Source organism: Micropterus dolomieu, linkage group LG04 (genome assembly GCF_021292245.1).
Source record: "Micropterus dolomieu isolate WLL.071019.BEF.003 ecotype Adirondacks linkage group LG04, ASM2129224v1, whole genome shotgun sequence".
Lineage (NCBI taxonomy): Eukaryota > Metazoa > Chordata > Actinopteri > Centrarchiformes > Centrarchidae > Micropterus > Micropterus dolomieu.
Window position 1 is genome coordinate 22,323,951 of NC_060153.1, and position 11,662 is coordinate 22,335,612.

General features: G+C 37.2%; 1 protein-coding gene across 1 annotated transcript in view; it reads right to left on the minus strand.

The window, feature by feature from the left end:
• The window catches only part of LOC123970440 (complement C3-like), a 61,910-nt gene extending 50,248 nt beyond the window's left edge, over positions 1-11,662 (minus strand). Inside the window, exons 1-5 of the mRNA XM_046048484.1 lie at positions 11,654-11,662; positions 10,200-10,395; positions 9,838-10,000; positions 2,058-2,137; positions 1,573-1,661 (exon numbers count right to left, since the gene is read on the minus strand). Coding sequence (XP_045904440.1) covers positions 1,573-1,661; positions 2,058-2,137; positions 9,838-10,000; positions 10,200-10,388 — 521 coding nt within the window. The 5' untranslated portion in view covers positions 10,389-10,395; positions 11,654-11,662. The remainder of the gene's footprint in view (positions 1-1,572; positions 1,662-2,057; positions 2,138-9,837; positions 10,001-10,199; positions 10,396-11,653) is intronic.

Genomic DNA, 11,662 nt, shown 5'->3' on the forward strand with positions numbered 1-11,662 from the left:
GTAGCTCTGTAAGAGGAAATGAAAGAGAAGAGGAGGCATTACAGCTGTTCATTTGTGTGTTTATTATAAAATTGGTTAAGACTACACTTCATCACTTCAAGCTACACTTTTTATTACATTTTTTCTAAAAATTAGGCACTTTAGTTTACTTAAATTTAGAATTTATTATTTGAATAGTTATTATTTATTATCCCTCCAGTTTGATGTGAAAACTGACTGAAATATTATTTGATTTGACAGTCCGTTGTTGACTAAAAACATGTGTTGATACAACTATAGGTTATAGTACTGAATGATAACGCAAGTTCGTCGTTTTGATGTTCCGGACCTTTGCTTCAGGAAATTTTCTCTAACTAGACCTCTTTGAAATCTAATTGAATACCCCTGCTATAAATCTTTACATCTTAATAGATAAATTACTCTACATTTTTTTAAAATAGGAAACATTTCAACAAAGAGTTAGAAAAAGATTCATAAAACTCTGGTATAAAGCCAGCAGCCAGTTAGCTTAGCACAAAGACTCGAAATGGGAGAGGCCTGTTGCAAAACAAAATCCATCTGCCACCATATGAAAAGCATGTTCATTAAAGCGTTATATCATGTTTATTCTTTACAAAAAGTGAAAAGACTAGTGGGTATTATTTAAACTCTGCTGGCGCATTATTAGATTACAGGGACTATTTCTTGTCTGGGACTAGGTATTTCTCGTACCTTTGAAGAGAGCCAGGCTAGACATTTCTCCCTGTTTCCAGCTGTTAAGATAAGCTAAAATAACCTCCTTCTGGCTGTTGCCTTATATTCAATTGACAGATATGACAGCTGTATCAATCTTGTCATCTAACTCTCTGTCAGAAAGCGATAAACGATTTCCCAAAATGCCAAATAACTGCTTTGATAAATTAAAATGTGTAATTTAAAGGTAGCCTTACCAAACCAAATTGCATGATTTCCACTAGAGTCAAAAGCTAAAGATGGCAGTTATTGCTACTTTGCTAAGATAATTTACCTTTTAGCAGATCTAGTTTAGTTTTGTTGTTTTTTGTTCACCTGCTGTCTCATTTAGCTATGTGCTAACAAACTAAAATACCAAGAAATGTTGGTTTATCAAAATGTATATATTTAATTCAGATCCAGCTGGGTAAGTAAAAGTAACTAAAATGCTTTAGCCATGACTAGATGTGACAATCTTTCCAACTAGCTTTGACTAGATACAGCTCTCTTGCTTTAGCTCTGAGATGAATTGCAGTAAGTGTGACTCTAATATTTAATATTACCAACACAGTCACACACACAGTCAGCCAGTGTATTCATATTCATTTATACCACAAACAGGGCTACACTGACACAACCCTTTTTCCAGAACCCTTGTTTCCTATCCAGTTGTGCTAATAATAAACTAATATTTATTCATTCAGTCATCATTTGGCTTGTACTGACACATCTGAAACATCTGTATGATGTGTGTACTGAGAATTCAGTATTGAATTGAATTAACCTGTTGTCTATTTTAAAATGTAATTTCACCACTAAAGAACAGATTGTATAGAAATGCAATTAAAATAAAATAGTCACCTGACAATTTCAGCAAGACTGTAATATCCAGAGTGGAGCCCTAGTTGCAGAGAGACTGAATCAAGTGGCATAATTATGCCGTCAGGAGTCTAAAAGTAAACAGTATTAAACAACCATTAACAGAGCCATGGCAGTTTACAAATTAATTTATTAAACCCATGCTATATTATACATGTGGTACGTCTTTTTATCTATTCTCTATGAGCCTGGTCATCATCTAGATTAACTCTTTTTTTTGCTATTTGTGTCTTACAATGAAAAGAGAGGCTGCATTCAATATGCAACTAAACTACTAGATGGAGGTCCACATTTATTTTTACAGTAAGTAGTATGAAAGGAGTCACTAGTGAAAGAAATGAAACCTGAAGGTCTGGGTGTGTTTTTGTTATTTTGCTAAATTATCTAGCTACTCTCTGTACTCCCAGTGCATCTGATTATGTAATATTACATTTAATTGTGTGCATATCAAAGATAAAATACAATACCACAATCTCAATATCAGCATTTTGGATTGTGTCATCTATGGGCTCCATACGGGGCGTCACTGCAAACATCCTGTAATAAACTGAAATAAGAGTGTGAAAGAAGTTAATTTTGCTGCTGAAGGTTTATGGTTTGATTGATTGATTGATTTCTTTTCAAACATGTAAATTAAACAAAATGAGAAAACAAATGTGGTAAAAAAAACAAATGAACAACAAAATAAAACTCTAAAAAACACTATTTACATACATTTACATGTACTACCATATTTAATAAAATAGCTACAAAATAATAAACCTACAGAAATAATAAATCTATAATCAAAGAAAATACATATTCAAAAGTTGTATTCACATACATATATTTACACAAACACAACAATATTTATACACATACTTCTAATAATTCAATATAACCCCAAATGATTATTAGCACTGTATTTCTCTGTACCTCTGAAATATAGTTTATTTGAACATCTATTTAAAATGGAATGTTTGGACATTGCTTAAATTTGTAGTGGACCAACAGTGCGGATTTGTGCATTTTATATTAAATAATTTGGAATAATTTCAACTCCTCTTTTCTCTCCCAGAGAGAAGGAGGAGGGGGGTTGAGATCAACTTTCAACAGACGGCTGAAGAGACCCCAAAAGAGTGGGGGTTGAAAGGTCGCTTTCCCTAAGTGCTATTCCTGAGCAGTTGATCGTAAAACTGGCCACCTTTGGCAACAGCCGAGATAAGCCTCTCGGTGCCGGAATTGTTAAAATGACAAAGAAACTAACCAGAGATTACAAACAGCCCATCAAAACTCTCCTTAAAAGGAGGCAGGAAACCCTAAACTGCACCCCCCAATACATGTAACCGTGGCAACTGACCTTGCTATGTGTTCTCATCAAAGAGATACTCTTTTTCACGCCTAGATCAGAAACTCCAGGACACCAGAGACACAGACCTGAACTCCCTTATGCAAACAAAGATTGATGTGCAAACGTGATAAGCCAGGAAAGGGGACACAACTCCTGCCTTCTTGAGCTATAACAATGTTTCATTATAAACTGTTCTCTTCAAATAATAATCCTTGCTAAGTTAGTAGTGGCGCTGCCTCTTATTTGAGTACTTATGTTACCATGTTGTTGCTATCTGTTGTTGATATTATTGCTGAAAAGAATCTAAATAAGTTACTTTTGCAGTGTTTTAATTTTCAGCAAGGTTAAGGACACTCCTTCATTTTATGTGTAACCAATGCTTGTTCACAATACTTTCTCACACAATTCCTTTAGAAATTATGATAAATGTCATCCTATACAGCTTGAATTTAAGGCTAAATAACTAAATTTTCAAGCTCCTGAGAAGATTGTTTTTGGATTAATCTAAGATGTCGTCATGTAACCTGAGCTCCCCCAAGTGGACGAAATAAGTATTACATGCCATCATCCTGAAATGCTAACCTTTTAAGGTCTAATTACTAACAATTGTTTTCCTGTTACCCAATGCTTAAACTTAGAAAGGTACAACCGTTTGACCATTGAGGTTTGATTGTGGTGTGTGATAAGGTATTTGATCATAATACGTGCACATAGATTTTCTTTTTCTTTATAGACATATTAAAACTTTAGAAAGACAGTCCCTCGGGAAACCGGAAACGGCCGCCCTGTGGGAAACGAAGGACTGCCCTCTGGGGAACCACGCCCCAGACAACAAAAGATCGACACACGACATCGTTCGTTCTCTTCCTCTCTTCGCTCTGCTCTCTGGACGCTTCCCTCTTGTTCAACGACTCCCCATGGCTTCTTGGTAGAGTGCGGATCAATTTATTGTCGCAATATTTCCTGGCGAGCCCTGGACCCTGCTGACACCTGGCTGGTACCTGTTGTTGGCACGGATGTGGAGGCCCAGCTTCCTCGCCGATGTTCACTTCGACTCCGCAGAGGGGGCGTCAACCACGGACATCTTCGGCCGCTGAGTACCTCGGACGGCCAGTCCGGCAACACAGGCCGCGCCTGTCAGAGCAGCCTTGGTCAATGCTAGATCGTTAGCGAATAAGACCTTCATCCTGAATGACTTCTTTACCTCTCATGATTTGGATTTCTTATTCGTGACTGAAACCTGGCTGAATGTTGGTGAGTCGAGCGCTTTTTCTGAACTTTTACCGGCTGATTGCTCTTATTTTAACTCTCCGAGGACTACTGGTCGAGGAGGTGGGCTTGCTACTATCTTCAAGAAAAAGTACAACTGCAGACAGCTGTCACTGGTCTCCTTCTAAAGCTTCGAACTAACCATGCTTGAATTGGGTCAGTCTCAGCCGGTATTATGTGCAGTTATATATCCTAAACCTACCTCCTAAATATAATAAGGATTTTATCAGTGACTTCTCTGATTTCCTGTCTGAAATCATGCAGAAATATGACCGGATTTTAATTGTAGGGGATATGAATATTCATGTATGTTGTCCTACAAATCCCCTGGCAAAAGACTTGAAATCTTATCAATGCTTTTAACCTTACACAGTTTGTTTCTGGTCCGACACAGGTCCATGGTCACACATTAGACCTTGTTCTGTCATACGGTGTACCCATTTGTAATGTAGACATATACGAAGCTGTCTTCTCTGATCACGCGCCTGTTTTATTTGACGTTTCTCTTCCCTATCGAACCGTTAAGCAATACACTCCACCTCGTATCTGCAGGATGATCAAACCCACCACTGCTGCGCAATTCTCTGGTGCTTTTAATACTGCTAGGGAGGCTATGGGATCCTCTGCTTAGCGGAGTAAATCTCTTTTTTATCTACTTGTTGCAACATTCTTGACACCATTGCCCCATTTAAATCCATGTGTTCAAAACCCAAATCTGAAGCTTGGAAAAGTGAATTAAATCGGGCAGCTAGACAACAGTGTAGGAAAGCTGAGCGCAAATAGAAAAAAGATCATCTGCAGGTTTCTTATGACATTCTTAGAGAAAGTTTGCACAATTATCAGAGAACTGTTAAAGCTGAGAAGACCAAGTATCTCTCAGATTTTATTTCAAATAATTGCCACAAACCTCATGTTCTTTTTAAAACAATTAATTCTCAATACTCCTCAATCTGTCTATCATGTAGCGTCCTCTGAGGCCTGTGAAAAATGTCTCCATTTTTTTGTGGATAAGCCTCAATTAGAGCAAGCATCGCACTTCCTGCTTTTGACCCCTCCATTTCCATAGAGTGCACAGCTGTTTTTAACTGATTTGAGACTGTATCCATCTCTACTCTCAAAAATATTGTTACACATTTGAGACCCTCAGTTTGTCCCACTGATATTGTCTCACCTTGCCTTTTTAAAGAGGTGTGGGACACTATTGGACCTAACATCCAAGACATTATAAATAGCAGTCTTACTTCAGGTTCTGTAACAGCATGTTTTAAACAAGCAGTGGTGCAGCCACTAATCAAGAAACCAAATTTGGACACATCTGCTATCGCCCTATCTCTAAACTCCCCTTTGTCTCAAAGATTTTAGAGAAGGCAGTTCTTTTACTGTTGCAGTCCTTTTTACATACACATGGTGTTCTTGAGGTGTTCCAATCTGGTTTTAAGACATTACATAGCACTGAATCTGCACTTTTAAGAGTTTTTAATGATCTTTTAATCTCAACTGACACTGGAGATTATGCATTTCTTATGCTTTTAGATCTTACAGCAACAGTTGACCACAGCATCCTTATTTCTCACCTCGAGCATGGCGTGGAGATTAAGGGCACTGCCTTAGAATGGTTTATGTCATACTTGTCAGACAGAGATTTTAGAGTCAGTTTTGGTGGCTCTATTTCACCTTCTGTGTCCCTCACATGTTTAGTTCCCCAGGGTTCAATTCTCGGGCCAATTCTTTTTTCACTCTGTGTGCTTCCCCTTGGATCAATCTTAAAAAAACACAACATCAGCTTCCATCTCTACACAGATGATTCGCTAATCTACCTGCCCATCAAAAGAAATGATGGTAGTTCTTTAACAAGATTGGTTGACTGTTTTAATGATATTAAAGCCTGGATGGCCTTAAATTTTTTAAACTTTTTTAAATTTAAAAAACTTAAAACTGAGGTCATGGTTTTTAGACCCAGTGGCACCTCTGATAATAGACTGAAATAGACCTGGGCACTTTGCAACCTTATGTTAAGCCTGTTGTAACAAACCTTGGAGTAAAAATGGATTGTGATTTTAAAATGGAGAAGCAGATAAATTCTGTTGTGAAAGCAAGTTTCTTTCAACTTAGGCTTCTTACTAAGCTGAAGCCCTTTTTATCCCTCACAGACTTTGAGAGGGTTATACATGCATTCATCACAACACGGCTTGACTATTGTAATGCTCTGTATGTAGGTGTTAGCCAGGCCTCCCTCTCTCGACTACAACTGGTTCAAAATGCTGCCGTGCTCGTCTCCTTACTGGAACTCGTAAGCTCCCCTGTTCTTCTTAAAACACATTTTTATTCCTTGGCTTTTAATCTGGCATGAGAACTGTATGTTGTATTTGTCTGGTGTTGTATTTTTGTCTATTTATTGTTTCATGTCAATGTACAGCACTTTGGTCAACCTGGTTGTTTTTTAAATGTGCTTTAGAAATAAAGTTTGATTGATTGATTGATAAACTCATAGCTTACTTTCATTAGTTCTCCTCTGCCGTATGAGTCAAATCCTCCCACAATCGATACTCCATTGTCATTGTTTAGCCATTGTTTATTTCTCTGATGTATTTAACCACCTTTTTATATCACCTTAGTTAGTTAATAAATTCACTGTAATCGAGGAATTGTGTGTATTGCCTACTTCTGAGTCCCTGCCAAGAGAATTTACCCTTTAGATATGAGACTGATTGATTTAAGATAATTGAGCGATTATTAACTAACTGATCACTGGTGAATAATTGTATAATTATTAAAAGCTACCTAGAGGTCCGGAGACTCTAGGTTAATAACAACTCCGGTGGTGCCCCTTGCGAAACGAGAGCTTTTTATGGATTAATATTTTTTGAATATTAAAATTCATAATTGGGTATTAATTCTCATAAATTTATTAAAATTCATATGTAGTTTAGACATGCTACAAATTCATTATTTAGTCATTCCACAATTTAACACCACTGACAGATAAACAGAAACTTTTCCTAATAGTTTGAAAACTGGGAGAATTTGACTTTCTCCTTAAGTCGTAACCCGTCTCTTTCAAAAAACCTTTTCTGTATATTGCCAGGCAATAAACTGCCTTGAACATAATTACTGCTGTTTGAAATTCAACTAGATCAAGTATTTTTAATGCTTTAGACAGTGAAAATAATGAGTTTGAGGAAAGTCATTTCATATACTCTTTGTATGTAGACACCTTCTATCTGTAAATGAACCAAATATCATGAATTTAGTTTTGCTCAAATTTAATGATAACTTGTTTGTGTCAAACCACTGTTTAATTTTTCTGAATTCTGAAGTGATTAAGTCCAGAAATTGCTTTCTGACCAGAACCAAAAATGTTCAGATACTTTACATATGTTGTTTATATAGAGGATAAATAATTTTGATCCCAGCACTCACCGCTGGGGGACACCACTTGCCATGTCTAAACATTCAGATGTATAATCTCCCAACTTCACAAATTGTTGCCTGTCTTTTAAATAACTGCTTACCCAATTTAACACTATCCCCCTTATCCCGAGCCGTTCCAGTTTACTGATTAATATTTCATGATTTATCAAATGCTTTTTTCAATCAATAAATACCCCAAGTCCAAATTTCTTTTTGTCTGTGGAATTTGTGATTTCTTCACTGAGTTCGCTTAAAGTTAGAGATGTTGACCTATTTTTTTCTGAATCCATATTGGCTGTCAGTAAGTAATTTGTATTTATCTATGAATTTGTCCAATCTGTCATTGAAGAGTTTTTCTAGAAGTTTTGAGAATAGTGGCAGTAGAGAGACAGGCCTGTAATCTGTGAAGAGGTGGTGGTGGTGAATCTGTGAATGGTAACGACTTGTCAAACATAGATAATCCCGCCCTGAAACATACTCTGCTTTTTGGTCTATTTTAAAATAAATGGGACCGTAATTTACTAAATGAACGTCATTTTGTATTGAAGAAGACTTGAAACTAGCGAAGGAAAGTGTTTACTGGGGTAATTATTCAGCTGAGAAGTAGGGTCATTTTCCCATTATTTCTAATGGAGCCGGACTTATTTTTGCAACCAGAAGAGTCGCCCCCTGCTGGATTTTCAATAGAATGCAGGTTTCAGGGACTTCCGCATCGGCTTCATATTGTAGACCGGAAGCTTCCCACTTGGGTACACCAAAGAGTAAAATATGGAGGGGTTGTACGACCATAACGACTACCATTACAACAGCCAGGAACACTAACGAACCAGCAGTATCGACGTTCCTGGCAAACGACCCCACTGAGGTTAAATAGCTTAGTTTCCCTACCAGTCAGTCAGAACTGAAGAAGTCTGTTGGATGAGGGACGAAGCGTCTTCTAGTATCTTCAACCAAGTCCAGTTGCCCACGACCTTAACCTTCTTTGGACAATTACTATTTCAGTCATGGGTTTCATACACTTTCTGTAATAAAACATCTACCCATCTAAACCAATCAAACATACAGTACCAATCAATCTTTCACTCCTCAAAGACATGTGGGCCTTGCTTCATTGTAGACATCACGGTCATATGACCAAGATAAGTGATGTGAGAAGAACCCTATAGAAAGTCAGCAACTCATCCACGTTCAGATTAGTTTGCACTATATAGGTATTTCAAATAATTAATAATAATTATTTAATTAACTGACACTCTTATCCACTACTTTCAATTGCTATATATGTCAGAGGTCACACACCTCTGGAGCAACTAGACACTGGTTAAGTGTCTTGCTCAGCGACACATTGGATGTATCATAGTGGAAATATCTCACACCAAAGGCATGTGCCTTAGCCACTGCTCCGTCGCACCCCTCTATTGACATCTCAAACCAATTGGTTCTCATGAATATCTGCTTCATCCTCCAGATATTGCCATTCAGTAGTCTACCTATCTGAGCCATCACTATCACAGTGACTTTCAAATGTCACTTTTTCAAATGTAGGAATGATCATGATGCTGCACAGCACTGGGGGGGGGGTCACGTATGTCTAGGAGGTCCAACACATCTGATAGTTTCAAAATGTGTGAAAATAAACAGATTACAGATAACTAGGATCACAGCCAGAACCTGTGATATCAATTGAAGCACTGTGTTATACTACCGGTCACAATTGTCACCGTTAACAAATTTACACCTCTTACGAGCGAAATATATATGCAGGAGTATAATTCTCAGAACATATCAGTAGTAGACACTTAAAAGAATGTATGTACAAAATATGACAATTTTATCTGTTAATGAAGGTGTTTTACTTACTACTTTTTGTAATATTCTGAGGAAGATATCTTCTTCTAGCAGGAAGTAAACTAATCTGGTCATGTGACCTTTCACATTAGTGACATTAGTGATACTGATCAGTTATAACCAAGACAATCAATTTTTTCATTTAAAAGTTGAATTTCTTGCCCAAAGCCAACAATACAACCTTTAGAGCTTCAGAAATAAAATAAAAAGGCGCGGTCACAAATGTGACCGGTGGGATAAAACGGATTGATACTACTCTTCCATTTTGAGAGTAATAGAAAAAATTACCCATGAATGTAGTTTTGTGTTCAGTGTCATTTAAATTTCACCAGACCACAAAGACACAGAGGAAGGTGTCTTGTTCAGTACTGATGGAGTACTGAACTCACCTTTGCTGTTGGGGGTGTAGAGAGTCTTGTCAGTCTGGATGAAGATGTACCCGGACTGGAAGGACACTAAGACGACTTTCTCCAGCAGTCGGTCAGGGAACTGAGCTTGCAGGTACACATACTGCTTCATGTTGGGATCCTTACTGAAGTCACCAGCAGGGATCTGAATTCAGTATGAAGAGAAAGAAGCAGTGAGAGGAGAAGGTCAAGGTATATCATGCATTTTATATTTTATACTTGTAGTTATAACAGAAAGCTATTTAGACTATGTAACATTTCAGGCTTTAAAAAGTAATGTCACTATAGTATTTTGGCAATAAAACCAAGTGACAGTAACATATGTTTCGGTATTTCCACATTACTTTAATTTGTCCAAGCTCCTGGAAGTGATTTGCGCTGGTGAGCATCACAAATGTAGATGCCAGCCTTTTGGTTTTGGTTGGATGGTTCATCACGATGATTTCAACCCTAATGTCTGCTCCTGTGCAGTCTTGACACTCCACAAAGATGTTTTCTGCTGTTCCTACCCGCAACAAGTTGGGGGCAGACATCACCTGCCTGCAGAGCAGCAGCATGAGAGAAAGAGAGTGAATCCATTGCACAGAAAGGACTTCATGCTATTTAGGATGTATTTACTGACAAACTGAGAGGCTTTGACATATCTCTACTTATTTTATGTTATTTTGTTTTTCTCAACAGATGTTTGAGTGTGTTAAAGACTTGGTTAATCCAGTTTGCAAATATACATACATACAACATATTTCTTTTTCAGATTTGTGCTCCAGCATGGTCTTCAAACATAATGAGTAATCTATTGATAATCTTGACTAAGATCCAGCACTTTATCAATAAAACATTTCATCATTCTTCTGGACTATGTTTGTTTTGTCTGGTGTAATGCATCACTGTGCAAACTTTAGGCTTGGCTTTAGTATTATTTGAAAGACCAAAGTACCTTGACTATTGTGACAAGAACCACTAACTGCTTGGGTGATTGATAATGGGGCTGTGTGAAGCCCACATTCAATTGCACAGAAAGCATTAACAGTAAACAGTAATGTAATATACAAAAAAATAATGCTGTTAAAATAAACTGTCAATACAACAAGTTCCATAAATTTACTCATTTAGCTGACATTTTTATCCAAAACAACTTACAATTGCTTTTTATGTCAGAGGTCACACATCTCTGAAGCAACTAGGGGTTAAGTGTCTTGCTCAGGGACACATTAGTGGACGTGTCGCAGTAGGAATTAAACCCAGGTCTCCCACACCCAAAGCATGTGCCTTATCCACTGCCCCATCGCCACATGGGAATTTCATGTCCAGTAATATAACACTACTCAACAAACAATAAGCTCAATCCTTTTTTATCTTGTGTCTCACTGGTAACAGGCATTGGTATCTTTAGTTCATTGCATTCCTAATTTCTATGTATTTATATATTATATGACATGTGCAATATTTTACCTATTCTTTCCATTTTTTTGTTGTATGTAATTTATTATTATGTCTTTGGTGTACCACTGTATTGCTTTGTTGGCTACATGTTGCACTCAAGTTGATTGCAGCTGTGTGTAGCACTTGTAAAAGCCAAATTTCCCCTCAGGGACAATAACTATATTTTATCGTATGTTATGTAAGTTGGGAACTAGATCTAGAAATGGAAATATAAAATGCATTGGCCATGCAAACGCTCCTCTGTGGGGCAATAGCATTTTATTAACCTCACATTTAATATCTGTGATTAATGTACAATACACAAAAATACCTAAATTCAATGAAGAGTGTGAAAAAGTAAGGTGGGCCTACTTACAATGGTGAT